At 34.0% G+C, this 22,029-nt stretch overlaps 1 protein-coding gene across 11 annotated transcripts in view; it reads right to left on the reverse strand.

The window, feature by feature from the left end:
• The window catches only part of SENP7 (SUMO specific peptidase 7), a 146,644-nt gene that overhangs the window by 113,902 nt on the left and 10,713 nt on the right, over window positions 1-22,029 (reverse strand). For 7 of the 11 annotated variants that reach the window (XM_081302640.1, XM_081302646.1, XM_081302645.1 and 4 more), the window contains one exon: window positions 19,226-19,324. The exons of 3 other annotated variants lie outside the window; for them this stretch is intronic. In XM_081302640.1, coding sequence (XP_081158766.1) covers window positions 19,226-19,324 — 99 coding nt within the window. Of the gene's footprint in view, window positions 1-19,225; window positions 19,325-21,332; window positions 21,497-22,029 lie in introns of those variants that run through there. One more of the 11 variants, XM_081302643.1, reaches the window with a different exon arrangement.

The raw sequence follows: 22,029 nt of genomic DNA on the forward strand, positions 1-22,029 counted from the left end.
TATATGAACCATTAAAAATTGTACAGATGTGTTTAGTCCAGAAATCAATATTCTGAGACTCCCCGGTTTAAATAACTATAAAAATTTGCAATGTTTAAAGAAGTAATAACATGCTAGAAACATAGCTCAGTGGTACAGCACTTATCTACCATGGACAAGGCTCTGTTTTCTATTTCAGCAACTCAAACAAACGAAAATACACACACACATAATTTTATGACTACTTATTTGTTACATGTGAAGGTAAATGGGGCCTATGATCCTGAAGTAAATTCATGTCAAACAACTAGAAGGGATTAAAATCTGTTCCCTGTGAACCCAGGAAATGGAAGAAAAACAGATATCTTACTAATAGGTTTAGATCTATATGACAAAGAAAAGGGATTAAAACTCTATTTATTTGTATGTAAGTAGTGTAAGATATTTGTATACATATCAATATCTTAACCTAAACACATCTGTACAATTTTTAATGGTTCATACATACATATATTTATATTGTTTTTTCTGGTACTGGAGACTGAACCCTGGGCCTCAGGCTCACCAGGCAAGCATTCTACCACATTCCCAGCCCCAGTTTTTATATTCTCTATGTCTTTGTTTCCTTTTTTGAAAACTGATGTAATCATGCTTCAATCAATACATGTACAATCATTACACATGTAATTAAGTTTTAAAGACTGTCTTCATCTAAGAGGTATTTGTACATCTGCTATTCGTAACAACATCATTTAAAATAGCCAAAAGGTGGAAGCATCTCAATGTGCATAAACAGAAGAAAGGGTAAACAAAAAGCTATCTGTATATGTGTGTGTGTGTGTGTGTGTGTGTGTATACACACACATGCAATGAAATATTACTCAGCCCTAAAGAGGAAGGAAATTTTGAAACATGAATATGAATGAATTCTGACAGTATACTACATGAAACGAGCCAGCAATGAAAGGACAAACACTGATGTTCCACTCATATCAAGTACCTAGACTAGTTAAATTTATAGAGCTAGAAAGCAGTAGTGACTTCTAGGTACTGGGAGGAAGGCACAATGGGAGCTTTTTGTTTTGGGTGCTGGGGAGCAAAGGTTAATGGGGAGTTACTTTTTAATGGACACAATTCAGTTTTACAAGATAAAAAGACACTGGAGATGGATGGTGGTGATGGTTTCACAATAACGTGAAAAGTATTGTCACTGAACCATACCCTTAAAATGGTTAACATAGTGAATTTTATGTCATGTGTATTTCACCACAATATAAAATAGTTTTTTAATAAGATGGGGGAAAATTACTCTCTTAAATGTGTCAATAAATGTTGTCCTATAAATGCTGCAGGTATTCTATTATCACCACAACCCAACACAGTATAAAACATATCACTCCAAAAAAAAAAAAAAAAGTGAAGCTCAGAGAATAAACCTGCCCAATTGAACCTGTGTCTGTCTAACATAAATCCTGTGTTCCCTCTAACACTCTAAATCAGAATTAAATAAATTCTGAGAAATCCTTTGTATCAATATCTTAACCTAAACACATCTGTACAATTTTTTTGAGAGAGAGAGAGAAGAGAGAGAATTTTTTTAATATTTATTTTTCAGTTTTCGGTGACACAACATCTTTTATTTTTGTGTGGTGTTGAGGATCAAACCCAGCGCCCCACGCATGCCAGGCAAGCACGTTACCGCTTGAGCCACATCCCCAGCCCACACATCTGTACAATTTTTAATAGTTCAAAATCTATCACCATTCTAGCAATATATCTATGCAAACTCCCGACGCTTCCCTCATTCCCCTTTCTATAAAAACCTCCAAGTCATTATCAGCCCCTCCATAATGACGGGGCAAAAGACATGGGTCACTTTATCTTCCCAGTATAGCTACAATGGTTAAAAAGAAAAAGAAAAGAAAAAAGTGTCATATGACAAGGTTGAAATTATCAGGTTATCAAGGGAAAAAAATTTTTAATCCATGCTCTGAGAAGAAAGTTTGAACAGTAAAAACTGTATTGGATAGACTAAAGTGCAAAAGAGATAACAAGGTGAGAATTTATAGAAATATCACCAAATTATTCAAACTGAGAAAATAGAAAGTAAGCAATTAAAAATGACTCATAAACTCCTAAACCTGTGGTACAACACTAAAATTTGCAAAATTCATGTTGTTGCAGTCTTAGGAGAGAAAAAAAAAGAATGTATACAGAAAAAAGTATCTGACGGCTAAAGACTTCCATAATTTGATAAAAGACATGAACTTACAGATTCAAAAAGTGTCACAAAGTGTCATAAATCATGATAAATGTACTGAAAACTACTGAAACAAATTTTGGAAGCAAATTTATAGAAAGCAGTAGTGACAAAGAAAAATGACACATTAAAATGAGAGAAATGAAACACATAAAATGATAATAATTATTCCAGCAACAATGGTTTTGATAAAATTCAAAAGCTTTTGATAAAATTCCATAGGAATGAAGGCAAAGTTAAGACATTCTCAGATTAAGCTAAAAAACTCATAGCTTGCAAACCTGTTCTAAATTAAATATGAAAGGAAACAAATCAGGCATAAGGATAGTAACATCAAAGGAAAAATGAAACTTCAGGAATGAAATAAGAGCATTAGAACTAATAAATGTGAGTAAATACAATATTTTTAAACCTTAAACTCTTTAAAATGTATATGAAAATCCAAAAATCATAACATTGTCTAGAGATATTCAAAATATGCTGGTTTAATATAGGTGACCATTACATCCTAAGAAATGAAGGGTAAAGGGACCTTGTTTTAGACTATTTTCTGTTGCTATAACAGAATGCCTGAAACTGGGTAATTTATAAAGCAAGAGGTTTATTTAGCTCACATTTCTGGAAACTAGAAAGTCCAACTGTATGCTGCTAGCAACTACTTGATTTCTAGTGAGGGCCCCATGGTGGATGGGCAAACAAGCAGGTGCAGAAGAGAGGAATAACATCAGGAAATAAAAACTTGCCCTCATAGTAACTAATAAAGTCTACAAGAATGAGAACATACTTCCAGGAAAAAGCATCAATCCCCCTTAAAGACCTAATCTCCTCTTAAAAGCCCCACCAACTCTCAACATTGTTACACTGAAGACCAAAACCAACAAGAGTTTAAGAGAGACAAATCATATTTAAACCACAGCAGTCCAATAGGGTGGTAGTTTCTCCACACTAATATTAATTCTTAGTAGACTGTAACCTATATATTGTTATCCATAGAATTCACAAACATGTACATGTGATAATAACTCAAGATATACATTAAAATGAAATACTAATATAAAAATAGGTATTTAAACATCAAATAATTAAAAAGAGTGGGAAAATTGCAAAAAGCAAAAAGAAATAAAAATGGGAAACAAATAATAAAATTACTCAAACATAGTCAAAGAACACAGTATATTCCTTGACCATTAACAGAATACATTTAAACATTGGGTGAAATGTAGTAGGGACAGTAGTATTTTCTGACAATTAATTCTAGTGAATTAAACTAGCAATCAAAAGTGGAAAGTAAAAGAAAAATCCTTAAACACATGAAAACAAAAAACACAATTATAACAACATATTTCAAAATTTTCCATAGATTAAAGTCTTCAGAGAATCAGAAAATACATTGAACAAAAATGAAAATACATAAAACTTTGTAATGTTCTAAGCAGGGTTTAAATTTTACATTTTCAAAATTATATATTTTGTCTTCATTACCTGAAACTCTGTCTCCCAAATGGCCTAGTCTGTTGGTGATACTTTCCACTGAATTTTTAATTTGGTTTATTGATTTCCTCATTTCAAGGATTTCTGCCTAATTTTTTTTTCAGAATCTCTCTTTATTGAAGTGACCTTTCACTTCCTATATTTTCTGTAATTTTACTCCTTACATTTTCCTTTACATATCAGTTTTACTATGTACATCCCAAGTGCCTTCTGACATATCTTCCATAAAGTTTGCATCAATGGTTGCATTTGAAAAAAAAGTCTCAAAGCAGAAATCTATGATTAAATCTAAAGACATTAGGAACAGAAGAACAAAACACATGTGAAATGAGCAGAAATTATAATATAAAAGAAGAAATCAATGAAATTGAAAATTGAAAAATTATAGAGAAAAATCAAAATATGGTTCTCTAAAAAGATCAATAAAACACCAAACTACATGGTAAAAATACAAGAAATAAATTATCAATAACAGGAAGAAAGAGAGATCTCACTACATACAAACACATGTTAAAAGGATAATAAGGGAACAGTACAAAGAGTTCTACACACATAAATTGGTCCTTTTAGAAAGAAAGAACAATTCTCAAAAAGAACAATTCTCAAAAATGACAATTTTACCAAAACATAAATAAGTAATTAGAATAACATTTTCTATTAAATAATTTGAAATCATATTTTAAAACCCTTTTAACATTTTTAGTTATACATGGACACAATATATTTATTTTGTTTAGTCATTTTTTAAAATTTTTTTAGTTGTAGTTGGACACAATACCTTTATTTTTGTATTTATTTTTATGTGGTACTGAGGATCATACCCAGAGCCTCACATGTGCAAGGCAAGCGCTCTGCCACTGAGCCACAACCTGGGCCCTAAAACCCTTTAATAAAAAAAGAAATCTACACACACAGATAGTTTTGTGGTTAAAGGGGTTGGCTGGTTGTTTTAGAAAACAAATTTTTATTACAAAGATACTATATCAGAATATCCAAACTTGCTTTGTGTTGCAGCGAACACATAGCTCTCTATCAGCAAAATTTAAATTGTCTTCCGATGGAAATTGACTGAAAATAAAATTTCCCAAGTAGTAAGCTTTAGCTCAATACCCAATAACTGTATAGACAGTTCTAATTTTCAATATATTCTTTAAAAAACAAGCACAGAGAATTGAGGCAAGACACAGATATTTCTATATCCTTTATGAGGCAAATTTAAAAGTACTTAAATTCTGAAAGAAATTCTACAGCTTAGATATCACCCCTAAATAGCTTAGGAATTCTAGGCCCACTCACCTACTTCAGTAGCTACTGGTAAAAGCTCCTTTCCTTAGAGATATAAGCAATTTTTTCTAAACTTGTTTATTACACTTTCCAAATGACCACACTTTATTACATGTTTTAATAGTGCAGTTATCATCCTGTCCATAAGTAAATGTACAAGAAGTACCTACCTCCCCAAAAACTATACACCTTTAATGAGGCTAAAATATAAATTTTACAGCCAGTAGTAGCCATCATCCCAGCACCTTGGGTGGCTGAGGCAGGAGAATCCCAAATTCAAAGCCAGCCTTGGCAACCCAAGACCCTGTCTCAAAAAAAAAAAAAAAAAAAAAAAACTAAAAAGGAATGAGAATGTAGCTAATTAGTAAAGCACTCCTGGGTTCAATCCCCAATACAGAAAAATAACAATAAAATATAGATTCTAATTATATTACATGCGATTTATTTCCTCAGTAATTTCATTTTGCTTCTCAAAGACCTATCATTCTGGAAAGCTATTTATAGAGCTAAAAAAATTTTAAATCAATTCCACTTACTTTTCTTCTGTCTTACTGATGCTCATGTAAAACTACATCCATTTCACTTAAATCCTATTATATTTTTAGACAACAATATTTACGACTCTTAGGTACTATCTTGACAGGCTTGGCAGCAGAATAATTCATATATGTATGTATGAATTTTTAAATATATATATATATATATATATATATATATATATATATATATATATAATGAAATAGAGGAACTATTTCAACATTGTACAAGTCTCTTAAAAATGAGAGCCAGGAAAGTCTCTATAACTCTCCACTGCATTTTCCAAGACATCTTGTCCTCCCATATTTGATAAGCTTTCTTAGCTCTAACTTGTAACTTTTCTACTACTCACTTTTAGCTTTTATGTTGAGATAATAGTAGGTTCTCAGAGTTGTAAGAAATAAAGAGAGAGAGAGAGAGAGAGACAAAGACAAACTTTAGAAATCCTTCATAAAGTCTCCTATGGTATTATCATTTTAATATTTTCTAATTACATCAGGAAATAAACCTTGATACAATCTATGACATTATTAAGATTCGCCTGTTTTTCATGTAGTCATTTGTGTGTGTGTACACGTGTGTGTATTTGCAATTTGATCATACATGTATATTTTTGACTACATCCACAGTCAAGATATAGGACAGTTTTATCACAAAGTTCCTTTAGACTACCCTTTATAACCACAGCTATCTCCCTATATTACTCTATACCCCAGTCCTTGAATGCTGCGGCAGTCTGGCTGGGCACAATTCAGGAGCCACTTGTCAAAAGAAACTAACTTTATTTTTAGAACTACAAACGCCAAACAAAACAGCTCCTCAGGAAAAAACCCTCAGAGCCCAACTGCCACCACCGGCTTCCCACACCTCTCACTCCCACACAAACCTCACCACCTCCCACAATCTTCCTGCTCTTGAGGCTGATTTGCTGGGTTGTGTGGGTGGAGCCAAAGAAGTCCCCCAATGAGCAGCTCCGTGGAGGAGCCAATCAGCTAGATGTTGCTGGGGCTGCTGTGAGCCAATCATCAGCTGGCAGTCTGAAGGGCAGGGAAACAGCCCAATGAACATCACCGCAGAGGAGCCAATCAGCTAGATGTTGCTGGGGCAGCTGTGAGCCAATCATCAGCTGGCAGTCTGAAGGGCAGGGAAACAGCCCAATGAACATCACCACAGAGGAGCCAATCAGCTAGATGTTGCTGGGGCTGCTGTGAGCCAATCATCAGCCAGCAGCTGGAAGTTTGCTGGCGCTGGAAGTTTGCTGAGGCTCCTTTGGCTGTGGCTCTCAACATCTATCTCCCTATATTACTCTATACCCCAGTCCTTGAATGCTCTAAGTTTTCTTAGAAATACATAAAAAATAATTTTAAACAATTTCTTCCATCTAACCAGAAGAGAAGGGAACAATTCCCACTTCATTCTGCAAAGCTAGTATTATCTTCATACCAATCCATACAACAGGACAGAGAAAACTAAACAGGAATATTCCTAAATATAGACATAAAAATACTCAACAAAAAAACAAGCAAATCAAATCCAGTAATACATAAAAGTAATAACACAATTAGACCAACAGGGATTTATTCTAGGAAACCAATGTAGTTCAACAGACAAAAATCCATCCATGTCAGAAAGAAAGCAAGATAGCCCCCTCACAATTACTTTTCAACCTTGTGCTAGAAATCTTAGTTAGAACAATACAACAAGCAATCAAAAAAAAAAAAAAAAAGAAGAATAAAACAAGAAAGGGAAGTAAATGTTACAATGTTGGGGAAATAAATTTCATTCCCAGATGATATAACTGTCTATGTAAAAAATCCAAGAGAGTCAAACAAACAAAAAACCTTCTGACATTAATAAGCAATTAAAGCACAGTTACTGCAATAAACAACTGCAATTTGAAATTATAAACCCAATACAACTTTCATTAGCTTACACAAAAGTGAAAAATTCAGGTATAATTCTAAAAAAGAATTAAATTATAAAACTATGATGAAAGATATCAAAGAACTCAGTAAAAGGAAATATATAACATGTTCATGGATAGAAAGAATCACTATTGTTAATGTCACTTCTTTACAAATTGATGTTTAGATTCAATACAATCCCAACCAAAATTCCAGCAATGTATTTAATAGATAGCAAAAACATGATTACCCAGTTTATATGCGAAGGCAAAAGAAGGAAAAGAGCAAAGTTGAAAGACTAGCACTATCTGTGACTTTAAGACTTACTATAAAAGCTATAGTAATTAAGACTGTGGAATTGGTGACAGAAAAGATATAGAGATCAACAGAATAGAATAAGGGGGGGAGGGATCCACAAAAATACAGCCAAGAGCTAGGATTGTAGCTCAGTGGCAGAGCACTTGCCTCAAAAGTATGAGGAACTGGGTTTAATCCTCAGCACCACATAAAAATAAATAAAGAAAAATAAAGGTACTGTGTCCATATACAACTAAAAAAATATTTTAAAAGAAAAAAAGTACCATCAACTGGTCTTTGATAAAGGAACAAAGGGTATATAATGGGAACATGTTTTCTCATAATTAATTCCAAATGGGATATGGTCAGCATGAAAATAACATTAATCTGATGGGCTACCTCAATTGGAAGTCTTGGCTAAATAATTATATTGTAAACAAGTAGTACTATTTTGAAAGCAATCTTTTCAGCTGAGCAGTAGTACTCAACAGTGGGCTTAAAATACTGAATTAAACTATGTTGTAAACTGGTGCCAATTGTAATCACAGAAAATTAAATCCCTAACACCATAATCCAAAATGTTAAATTCTGAAAAAAAACCAAATTCCTAAAGTCTAACATCCTGAAAATCATAATATTAAAAGATGAACATCCTATGCTGATCCACAGTGGGGGGGGGGATGGAGGAACTTTTAGATAGGGCAAAGGGGAGGGAAGGGAAAGGAAAGGAAGGGGAATGGGGGTAGGAAAGATGGCGGAATGAGATGGATATCATTCCCTTACATGTATGAAGTACATGCATGAAGACACAAATGGTGTGACTCTACTTTGTGTACAACCAGAAATATGAAAAACTGCGGTCTATATATGTACTATGAACTGAAATGCATTCTGCTGTCATGTATAACAAATTAGAATGCTAAATGAAGTTAGCCAATCCCTAAAAAACAAAGGCCGAATGTCTTCTCTGATATAAGGGGGGTGACTCAAAATGGGATAGGGAGGAAGAGCATGAGAAGAAGATTACCACTAAATAGGGAAGAGAGGTGGGAGGGAAAAGGAGGAAGAAGGGGAATTGCACGGAAGAAGGAAAGAGATCCTCATCATTATACAGATTACATGCATGATGATGTGAAGGGGAAAAGAAAAGAAGTGTGTCACATTAGATTGGGCAGAGAGAAGTGATGGGAGGGGAAGGGAAGGGAAGGGGGGATAGAAGGACAGCAAAATAAAATAGACACTAGTATTGCTATATGTATATATGTGACTGTATGACCAATGTGATTCTGCAACCTGTGCACTCAGAATAATGAGAAGTTATACCCTTTGATTCAAATGTATGATATGTCAAGATCATTGTACTGTCATGTGTAACTAATTAAAACAAATTTAAAAAAAAGATGTAATACGGCAAACACATAAGTAGAGTCATAAGTAAAGTCACAATAAAAAAAAAGAATAAGTACATAAGGGCTGGGGATATAGCTCAGTTGGTAGAGTGCTTGCCTCACATGCACAAGGCCCTGGGTTTGATCCCCAGCACCAAAACAAAAACATAAATTTTAAAAAATATGAACATCCTACATATTAAAATCCTGAAAGCTAGAATCCTAAAAACCACAATTTCCATGGGGGAAAAAGTCTACATAAAAAAAAAGAAAGCCAAATTATGTGGACAAGATTGACTATACAATATGAAAACTTCAGTTTAAAAATGTACCATTTAGACCAGGAAGAGTGGCGCATGCCTATAATCCCAGCAGCTCAGAAGGCTGAGGCAGGAGAATCACGAGTTCAAAGCTAGCCTCAGCAATGGCGAGATGCTAAGCAATTCTGTGAAACCCTATCTCTAAATAAAATACAAAATAGGGCTGGGGATGTGGCTCAGTGGTTGAGTGCCTCTGAGTTCAATCCCCAGTACAAAAAAAAAAAAAAAAAAAAAAAATATATATATATATATATATATATATATATATATATATATATATGTGTGTGTGTATTGACACTGTTTCTGGGTGATAAAATTCCAGTAATGTTTTTTAATGTTTTTATTAGTGAATTACAGTTATAATAATATTGGAGTTCATTTTGACATAATGGTACAGCATAGAATATAATTTGCTCCAACAGTTCAGTTCCCAGTACTTCTCCTTTCTCTCCCCTCCTCTTTCCAACTTCTATCTTTCCTGTACCAGTCTTTCTCCTATTTTTTCCTAATATTTTAAATTAGTATGTTATGGATACACATAAGGTGAAATCCAGCAATTTTAATGGATCAAATCCAAATTTACCCAAAGAAGCCATTAAACTTACTTGAGTGGCTGAAAAAAAAATAATATGCACATCAGGATAAGAAGAAATGCAACTATGTTGCTGTTTAATGACCAGTATTATTCTGTCAATTTATTATCTGTACATGAGTATATGAAGAATATATTTACACATATCCAAACAACATAGAAATATGATACAGAAGATGGGAAAATTTAATAGAAAATGCTATGTTAGCATATATCAAATGACAGGATGATTTCAAAAAGAGAATCATCTCATGGAAAGTGAATGTGAATGTATTCACTGAAAAGAACTATGTCCAGAAAGCAAAAAGGGAACAATTCACTGTAATGCAAAACTTCAAAATATAGCTAATGGTTGTGAAAATAGGCCAGGTTTTATGGACAACCTCCATGCAATTGCCCATTATCAAATCAATTTTTTATCTTTTTTAGGGGGATAGTTTTTTTAAGAGATTATTTCTTTATATATATATATATATATATATATATATATATATATATATATACACCTTTATTTTATTTACTTATTTTTATGTGGTGCTGAGGCTCGAACCCAGGGCCTCATGTGTGCTAAGTGAGCACTCTACCACTGAGCCACAACCCCAGCCCCTAGGGGGGTAGTTTTGGTTGTTCATATTTTTTCCATCCATTTTAAATTCTCAACATCATTTTTTAAAATTTGTTACACTCTGTATATCATCTTCACATCATTTCCATTATTATGCTATAAACTGTGTAAAGACTTTTTTAAAGGGTTCTGTTTGTAAATTTGACTACATTAAAGTACATTATCACAACATTGATTTTGTGTGCAAGAATTGTGCATATACATAAAACCACTGAAATGTCCCCAATAAATTAAGAGACATCCTTTCTGTATATCTGCACCTGTTAAAGTTCCCAAGTTCTAGGATCTTTGGGTCACTGTACATACATTGGTGACCCACCAGGTTTTGATCAAAAGGTTGTCTGACATGATATTTCAAATGACTGCAGGTACAAAACTGGTGAACACAATTACCAACCATAGTGATATACTTTTCTACATTTAATTTCTTGACCTATTTACGCATACATTTGTCTGTTCACAACTCATGCCTGTGAAACTGTCATTAGTATACTTAAGTATTTATGTTTGCAGAAATGTTTTCATCTCCCCACTAAAAAAAATTAAATGTTTTATCATCTATTTTATTGTGTAAAGTGGCCTACAAAGTGCTCTCTCATGTTTTTGGTTCCTAAATAAATCCCCTTTTAAAAATGAAAATAAATGTCTTTTAAGGAATTTTTCTTATCCTCTCCAGAATTATATTTTTTGGGATTTTAGACTTAAAGAGATTTTGATCTTTTGAGATTTCAACATTCAGAATTTGGTATTTGGGATTATGTTTCTAGGGATTGTGGCCTAAACCACAGTAAACAAAAGTGCAATCATTCAGGCTTTGCCATTCCATTTCTAGAGCAGAGGAAGAATTGATTCAGTATAAACATTAAGGGCCATAGGATTTTTGGAATGGTAAATGAGTATTGGCTTCAAATGCAAGTAATCAGTGGACTTAGCTCCTATCAAAAAAGGGTCAGCCTGCCCTTTGAAGATATGAAGCCACACACTGACTTCTCTTCACTAGCTATGAAGGTCCTAGATGGCATCTTCCTCCAATAGAAGATTATTTCTTCTACAAAAAATATTTGTCTTTTAGTGTTTAAACAAAAAAATATTGTTGTTTTCTTTGAACTTTATGAAACAACCTCTGCTCACTTCAAACTTTTCCTCACTTCTCCCAGGCTTTCACAGAATTGAAAAGGTTAAGGCCTTGCTCTGGATTAGGTTATAGCTTAGAGGAATGCTATAGCTGGTTTGATCTTTTATTCAGAACAGTAAAAGTTTCTCCATATCAGCAACAAGATAGCTGTTTTACTTTCTTATCTCTGTGTGTTCACTGGAATAGCACTATAAATTTCCTTTAAGAACATCTCCTTTGTATTCCCAATTTGCCTGAATCTTTGGCACATGAGGCCTAGCTTTCATCCTATCTCAGACTTTTCTATGCCTTCCCTCATTTCTAGCTTTAGTTTTTCTTTTTAGCAATGCTGGAGATCAAATCTAGGCCCTTAATCATACTAGACAAGTACTCTACAAAGTGCTCACAACTGATCTATACCACCAGCCTACCTTTTGATTTAAACTTTGAAACGCACAACTCTTCTATTCACCTGATCATTGAGGGGTTTTACTTGGTCTAATTTCAATACTGTATATCAGGGAATAGAGAGGTCTGAGGAGAAGGAAAGAGATAGAAGAATGATTTGTTGGTAAAAGCAGTTAGGATGTACTCAACATTTATCAGTTAAGTTCACCATTTTACATAGGAGTAGTTGGGGGAGTCCCAAAACAATGACAAGAGTAACATCAAAAATAACTGCCAGGTGAGAAGATTATCATTAAACAGGGATGAGAGGTGGGAGGGAAAGGGAGAGAGAAGGAAAATTGCATGGAAATGGAAGGAGAACCTCATTGTTATACAAAATTACATATAAGAGGAAGTGAAGGGAAAGGGAAAAAAACAAGAGAGAGAAATGAATTAGTAAATGGGGTAGAGAGAGAAGACGGGAGGGGAGGAGAGGGGAGGGGGGATAGTAGAGGATAGGAAGGGCAGCAGAATACAACAGACACTAGTATGGCAGTATGTAAAAACGTGGATGTATAACCGATGTGATTCTGCAATCTGTATACGGGGTAAAAATGGGAGTTCATAATCCCCTTGAATCAAATATATGAAATATGATATGTCAAGAGCTTTGTAATGTTTTTAACAACTAATAATAATTAAAAAAAAGAAAAAAAATAACTGCCAGGGGTTAGGGATGTAGCTTGGTGGTGGAGACTTGCCTAATATGCACAAGGTCCTTCAAATCCCAACACCTCCAAAAAAAAATAAATAAGACTAATTGCGGATTACCACAACAGATAAAATAAAGTAGTCTGAAATACTGTGAGAATTCAAAAATATGACACAGAAACATTAAGTGAACACACACTTTTGGGAAAAATGGTAACAACAAACTTGCCCAATTTAGGGTTCCCACAAACTTTCAATTTGTAAAAAATGCTGCATCTGAAAAGTGCAAAAGCCAAAGTATGCCTGTGTTAGCTCATAAATTATAACAAATTTAGCATACCAACGCTAGATGTTAACAGTAAGAGAGCTGGTCACGGTAGCCCATGCTTAAAGTTGTAGCAACTCAGGAGGCAGGAGGATAGTGAGTTCAAACCCAGTCTCAGCAACTTAGCGAGGCTCTAAGCAACTCAACAAGACCCTGTCTCTAAGAAAATATTTTTTTAAAAAGGGCTAGGGACGGCTGGGGTTGTGGCTCAGTGGCAGAGCGCTTGCCTCACACATGTGAGGCACTGAGTTCGATCCTCAGCAGCACCACATAAACAAACAACAAAATAAATATACATATTTAAAAGGGGGGGGGGGGCTAGAGATGTGGCTCAATGGTTAAGTACCCCTGGGTTCAATCCCTGGTACAAAAAAAAAAACAATTAAGAAAAACCAGGGTAGTGGAGGAAAGGTACATGGGAACTCTCTGTACTTGCCCCTCAATTTTTCTATAAGCCTAAAATTGCTCTATAAGACAAAGTCTAGGGAACATACCTAAGTGATAGAGTACTTGTCTAGGCTGCATGAGGCCTAGAGTTTAATCCCCAGCACCACAAAAACAAAAACAAAAAAACCCTAATACTTTAAAAAAATAAATTGGCAGAACCAAGTAAGATAGAGCATGGAGAACTTTCCATGCATTGCTGCTAGAAATGTAAAAATGACACAAACATTCTGGAAAAGTTTGCAATTAAACATACACGTAGGGGCTGGGGTTGTAGCTCAGTGGTAGAGCACTGCGTAGCACATGTGAGGCTCTGTTCAATTCTCAGCACTGCATATAAATGAATAAAATAAAGATCCAACAACAACTAAAAAAATTTTTTTAAAAACACACAAAAAAATATACTTACCATATAATCCAGAAATCCCACTCCTAGGTATTTACTTTAGAGAAATTAAAATTTATGCTTACACAAAAACCTGCATGCAACTATTTACAGCAGCTTTATTCATAATCACCAAAAAATGAAAATGATCCAATGTCCTTCATACACATAAACATGAATGAATCTCAAAGACATTATGTTGAATGAAACAAGACACTCTGAAAACATTATATATTATTTGGTTACATTTAAGTAATATTTTAGAAAACATAGATTAGAAAACAAAAGTGTTGCCAGGGGTTGTGGGAGAGAAAGAAATTAACTAAAAAGTGAAGAGCACAACAGAATTTTTTGAAGTTATGGAACATTTCAATATCTTATCTGTGATAATTATGACTAACTCAAATAGAACTGTACGAACAGTCACACACAAAAAGTGTAAATCAATACAAACTCACACATATCTTTGTTACTGTAGTAGTTACAAAATGTACATGTCTATTAAAAAATAGAAAAATTACAATGGATGAATTTAAATGAATCCAAATTAATCTTCAAAGAAATTTATTTTTAAAAAAGTCAAAAAATTTGAATAGATTCTTGACAAAAAAATACACAATTGCTAATCAACATATGAAAATGTTTTAACATCATTATTCACTAAAGAAATGCAAATTAAAACAAAGCCCAAAGTCCATCAACAGAAAATTAGATAAACAGTTGTGATATATTCATATAAGGGAATATTACATAGAAATGAAAAGGAACTAATCAATGATAGACAAAAACATTGATAAATCTCAAACAACATTATACTGAGTGAAAAGAAGCCAAATATGTACATACTGAATGACTCCATTTTTATGAAGTTCAAATTAAGGCAAAACTACATCACGGAAATAGAAATGAGAAGACTGCTGGCCAGGAGCAGTGTGGGTGTATGAGCAGTGAGAGAAAGACATAATGAAAATGGACACAGAGAAATTTCTAGGGTCATGACAATGCTCTATCTCATGACTGTATGGTATTCTGGGCAAAATTTATCCAATTATATACTTAAAATATGTATAGATTATTTAATGAAATTATATCTCAACAAAAATCACAAATAAATAAATGAGTGAAAATTCTACTAAAGACTATGAAAAGGGTCATTTATTCCTCTCTCTTCCTCTGAAAATCTCTAAAAACAACAATAAAAAAAAGTAGGCAGGGACAACACACCAAGATATCAATATAGCCAGCCTTAAACTCTATAAACCATGAAGTCCACCTAGCATATATAATCCCTAAAGCAATGAGGGGGCATGTTAATACTGACATGCACCACTTCCTATCTCAACCAGAATGCAGATATCCCGAAAATTAAGTAACATTACTCTAAGGTATAAGGTAGTAAACTAGTGACAGGAAAAAAATAGTCCTTGAAGGGGCCATGTTCTACTCAGTGGGTTAAAGGGAACTAAAGGAGAAAACTGGCTACTATCTTCTCAGGAAAAGGAGACTGATGAAGAGGAGTTGAAGAAAAAGAAAAGACACTGGACACGAAGAATCCATACTTTTGTCAAAAACTAAGGAAACTCATGCACATCTCAAGGATAAAAGAAAAAAAAAAAAACAGAGATACTGCTAAAAAAAAGAAGGATCTATCCCAAGAGACAGTATGTACATGTGTAAAAAATTTTATCCAACAATAAATTCTATATCTTGAAAAATAAACTAAAAATATGAATACAAAGAGATAAAAACAATTCACATCATTTTAATGGGACTTTTGTCTTTGCCGTTGTTGTTGTTGTTCCTATCAAATTGGCAACCATTTTACTGTGTGGTAATATACAGTTGTTATGTTTGTAGAGAAATGGAACACCACACTGGTAGCAAAACAAATTGCTGCAGATTTTCCATAAGACAATTTTGCAGTATTAATTAAAATTTAAAATATAAGCCACGCATAGTGGCACACACCTACAATCCCAGCAAATTGGGAGGGTGAGGCAGAAGGACTGCAAGTTTAAAGCCAGCGTCAGTAACTTAGTGAGATCATGTCTCAAAATAAAAATTACCAAAAAGGTCTAGGGATGTAGTTCAGTAATAGAGCACTCCTGGGTTCAATCCCCAGTACAAAAAAAATATATATGTATAAAAAAATTTACATGCAAATTCCCTTAGGCCCTAGTAATCCCACTCAAAAAAGGTTCCCCATATATGAAAAATGATGTTCCACATGATGAAATTATTAATGTGTATGTGTGTGTGTGTAAGCTAAAAAATTGATCTTCAAGAAGCAGACAATAGAATAGAGGTGACTAGATCCTGGAAAGGTACAGGAGAGGGAGTGATGAAGTGAGGATGAATTTAAATTAATCCAAATTAAAGTGAGGATGGTTAATAGGCACAAGGAGGCAAATGGATAAGAAAAATTATGTCTAATGTTCAATAATACAGTAGGATAACTATGATTGACAACAATTAACTAAATAGTTCAGAAGAGTAGAGGGAACTTTGAATGTTCCCAACACAAAGAAATGATACATGTCTGAGGTGACAGATATGCTAATCACCCTGATCTGGTCTTTACACATCATATACATGCATTGAAATGTAACACTGAACCCCATAAAGATGTACAACCACTGTGTCAACTAAAAATAAAAATATATCTGTGCACAGTGGCACACACCTGTAATCCCTGAGACTCAAGAGACTGAGGCAGGATGATCTCAAGTATGAGGCCAATCTAAGCAATTCACTAAGGCCCCAATTCATGAGGCCCTCAGCAACTTAGCAAGACCCTTGTCTCAAAAAAGAAAAGGACTGGGGAATATAGCTCAGTGGGAAGGGTTCCTAGGTTCAATCCCAAGTACCAAAAAATAAAAAAATAAAATAAGTAAATGATGTAGTTTTATATGTGTTAAAATGGGGGGAAAATGGCCAGTTGTGGTGGCTTACATGTGTAATCCCAGCTACTTCTGAGGCTGAAGCTGGAGAGTTCCAAGTTTGAGCCCAACCTAGGCACCTTGGCAAGACTCTGTCTCAAAATAAAAAACAAAAAGGCCTGGATATAGATTACTGGTAAAGCACCCCTGGGTTAAATCCCCAGTAATGTAAAGGAAAAAAATTCAGATATTTTATTAAGTGAAAACAATGAAGTGCAGAACAAGTAAGTAAAATCACTGTTTGCTGTAAAGATTAAAAAATAATTCATATGGCATATGCATTTTTTTTCTTATGTGAAAAAAAAACCCAATTAATAGTGGTTGCCTCTAGGGGAAAAAAAGAGAATTCTTTATTCATTTTACTTGTGCCTTTCTATACAGCACAAATTTTCTAAATTTATGAAAATGTATTTTATTTTTTATGTCAACAGATAACATAAATATCATATGGTTTCATTTTCTCCCTATTTTGTCCTTCTTTGTATACAAAATAAACTTAACAAATATATTATTTAAAAATAAAACTTTTATGGGTGGGGATGTGGCTCAGTGGTAAAGTGTTTACCTAGCATGCATGAGCCCCTGGGTTCAATCTCTAGCACCACAAAAAAATAAAAAATAATAAGTGTTCTCTCAAACTTTAATTTTAAAACAATTAATACTGATGACAAACTCTTTCTCTAAGTTTTTTTTATAATTTTTTAATATTTTGTTTAGTTGTAAATGGATGCAATACCTTAATTTTGTTTATTTATTTCTATGCGGTGCTGAGGATCGAACCCAGTGCCTCACAAGTGTGAGGCAAGTGCCCTACCACTGAGCCACAACCCCAGCCCTCCTCTAAGTTTTAAAAGTGGTTATTTTTTTCCTGTCTATAACATAAAAATCCAAGAATCCATAGTGGCTTAAAATTTGCTATCCTAAAATGAGACACTTCTGGATTGAACTGTATCCCTACAAAATTCTTATGCTGAAGCCCTAACGTTCAATGTGACTATATGTGGACACAAGGATTTTAAAAAATTAATTAAAATTAAATTGAGGTCATAAGGGTGGGCCCCTAATCTAATAAGACTGGTATCCTCATAAATAGAAAAAGTTACACCAGACATACAAGCATGCACACAGAGAAAAGCCAAGGGAGGACACAGCAAGAAAAGAGACATCTGCAAATCAAAGAGAAAGGCCCAGGAGAAACCAATCCTGCTCTCACTTTTATTTTGGACTTCCATATTTCTGAACCATGAGAAAATTAATATCTGGGCTGGGGTTGTGGCTCAGTGGTAGAATGCTTGCCTTGCATGCATGAGGCACTGGGTTCAATCCTCAGCACAACATAAAAATAAATGAATAAAATAAAGATATTGTGTCCATCTAGAACTAAAAAAAAAAATTAAAGAAAATTAATTTCTGTTGTTGAAGCCATTTGCTCTGTGGTATTTTGTTATGGCAGCTCTAGTAAACTAATATAGCCATAAATTGGTAAATGGAAAATCTGAGAAAAATTCAATTTTCTAAAAATTGACCAGGAATCGCTTCAGTCAAGAGAAAATAATAAAGTGCCATATTGAAAAAAGAAAAAGTACTATAGTAAGTCAGTCTATTCATCAGAGACCTAGAATAATATCTAAAAAATTAATGTTAACGTCCAGATTTATAATCAGAATATCTTTTAAAATGTTGCTGTAGCATCCATTAAGAGACACTTTCTCAAAGTTAAAAAATGGGTAAAGAACAAAAGAACAACCAGGCATGGTGGCACACACCTATAATCTTGGGAAGCTGAGGCAAGAGGATCACAAGTTCAAAGCTAGCTTCAACATCTTAGCAAGACCCTCAATAACTCAGTGAGAACCTGCCTCAAGATAAAAAAATAAAAACGACTGAGGATGTAACTCAGTGGTAAAGCACCTCTGAGTTCAATCTCCAGTACCAAAAAAGGAAAAAGGAACAAATGATTCTACCAAGCTTAATATCTTAGTAACCTTAATATATACAATATTACAATGAGATTTAAATTTCTTAAAGAAATCAACCATGCATAAGGTACACTTAGATTTAAACTGAAGATGACACTAACCTCAAAGGTTCATTTTAACATGTCAGAAATAAATTAATTTTAAAATCTAAAATTAAATATCATAAAAATAAAAGATAATAAGAAAATAAAATTTCACTTTTGCTAAAATATTTTAAACATACTAAATAAAACTATATGCTTAAAACAAATTAGTTTTATTTACCCCCTGCAAAGGGAGATCCCAGCATACTGAGCTTCTGACTTTGGACAGTGGTGACTGAACATGAACATCCTCTGGTTTTACATTTAACATCTTTCTTATCTGAAAGTAGGATGAGAAAATAATCAGTTTAATTGAAATATATTTATATATGTATATATATAAAAGAATTGAATCAACTAGCAGAACCATTCTACTACCCTGCATTAATATTTTTCTAAGAGTTTTAAAGTTTTAAATCCGAAGCTTAATATATAAGCAATTAAACATAATATTATAAAAAATTCTCATTGAGCATAAAGGTAGAGAAGTGAAGAATCACAACAGCTTCCTAATTACTATTTTCTTGCCTACAGTCTCTTCTCCTAATTTTTCAAATGCAAGCTATAGAGTTCTCTAATACATAATTCTAATTATGGCTGCAATGCTTACAAACAACAGTGGCATCCATTTTTTATAAATAAAACTCGACATTTTCAGCTCTTTTTCACATCATCCACACCAAAAAAATTCGATAGCACAACATTTTGGAGTTATTAAACCCTCTTCAGATGTCATATTTTATCTCTAGATGTTTATATATACTGTTCCCTCAGTCTGTAAGGCCTTTCCTTCTATTTCTCCCTTGTGAAATATCTCAGACTCTTTTCAAAAGTATTCTCTTACCCATATAAGCATAACCCTCACACAAAAGCATTCCTTTCTCGGGGTATAAATATTTGATACATTTACATTACAATATTCATATTACACCGATCATTTTGTAGTAATTTGTCAATATATCTGCCTAGACTCCAGACTGTAGAGCTCCTTAAGGTCAAGGTCCTAATTTACTTTTGCATCTCCAAAGTATGTGGCTCCTGCTAAGCTGAATAAGCAAATGAATGCATGAATTGTAACAAATTTGAAAACTTAAATATGTTTTTCTTTTTCTTTTTTTTCTTTTCTTTTTTTTGGTACTGGGGATTGAACTCAGGGGCACTCGACCACTAAGCCACAACCCCAGTCATATTTATTTTGTATTTTATTTAGAGACAGGGTCTCACTGAATTGCTTAGCACCTCACCTTTGCTGAGGCTAGCTTTGAACTTGCAATCCTCCTGCCTCAGCCTCCCAAGCTGCTGGGATTACAGGTGTGCACCACCACGCCTGGCTTGAAAACTTAAAATAGCTAACTTTCATATTAAAATAAATGATTATTAAGCTTTAAGTTCTACCTACAAAATATAACAGGCCAGCGGTGTAGCTCAGTTGTTTAGAATATGCTCAAAATACGCAATATCATGGGTTTGATCCCCAGCACCCGCCCCCACCAAAGCATTATATTAAATACAATTAGTAACCAGTAAGAATCCATAAATATTTCTAAGGAAAGAAAGCCTAAGTTAAGAAGATACAATAAATATGAAGAAAATACATCTCAACTCTTATATTACTAGCTTCTCAGAAAAAGTTCATCTTCCTGGGTACAAGTAACTTTTATTGCTATTCTGTATTAAAAGGCATCTCTTTGTAATTCTTCATCTGTAAAAGACATTATCTATCTGAAGCAATCATCGGTCTTATATTCTTAATTAGAAAACAACAGCTGCTTTCTCCAGGGTGAGGCAAGGGATTCAGGCTGTTCAAACTCATGATGCTTTGTAAGCAGGTTATCTAGTATAATGTTATTGTCTGAATCTGGAATTTCCCCCAACAGCTCAGGTGTTGAAGGCTTGATCCGCAGCTTGTTTGTGCACATTTGTGCTTAATCACTCACTACCCCCTCCCATCTCTCTCTTCTCTCACTGAGGCAAAATAAATCTTTTCTCTTTAAGATGATTTTCTCAGGTATTTTGACACAGCAAGGCAAAGCTGATAAACACAGCTTACACTGAATTCTGTGGCATACTGTCTTTTCCAAAGGCGGCCATACCAATATTCCCTACCCCACATTCTTTTCTCACAACATGACCAGGCCGTCTTCCAACATTAAAACTATGTTCTGTCCCCTTTGAATCTGGGCAGACTTGTCATTTCCAAGGCTAGTCATAAGAGGAAACTTAGCTTCAGCATGGTTCAGACGTGCTTATGTGCTTCCCTCCCTCCCTCTGCCTCTCAGTATACACACCTTGGGAGACCTAAGCCATAGGTAAGAAATTTGGATACTCTGAAGCCACTAAGCTGGAAAGATCATATGGAGAGGCTACAAAGGGATACAGATTCACCAAGATGTTTGTGTCTTCCTATAGATTCCAAACAAGTGAGTGAACAAGTCTTCAAGATGACTCCAGATCCTATGACTGGTTTAAAAAAAAAAATTAAGGTGGTATATACATATAATACAATATTACTGAATCTTTAAAAAAAAGAAAATCCTACCATTTGTGACTACGTGAATGAACCTGGAGAACAGACAAACACTATATGATATCACTTATATGAGAAATCTAAAATAGTCAAACTCACAGAAGCAGTAAGAATAGTAGCTGCCAGAAGTTGTGGGGAGAAAGAAACAGAGAGGTATTACTCAAAGGGTACAAAGTTTCAGTTATGTAAGATAAATAAGTGTTAGAGAAATACTGTACAGCATAATGCTTATAGTTTACCATAGTGTATTACATACTAAAAAAACTTTACTAAAGGGGATAGATTTTATGTTACGTTGAATCAACTAGCAGATCAGCACTGGAACTATTAATTGCAAAAGAAAGAAGAAACTTTTGGAGGGGATGTTTATAGCACAGAATGTAATGATGGTTTCCATGGGTGTATACTTATCTCCAAATTCATCAAGTGGTATCATATATACAGTTTTTGTATGTTAA

This window comes from Spermophilus citellus (genome assembly GCF_964194105.1).
Source record: "Spermophilus citellus genome assembly, chromosome: 7".
Taxonomy (NCBI): Eukaryota; Metazoa; Chordata; class Mammalia; order Rodentia; family Sciuridae; genus Spermophilus; species Spermophilus citellus.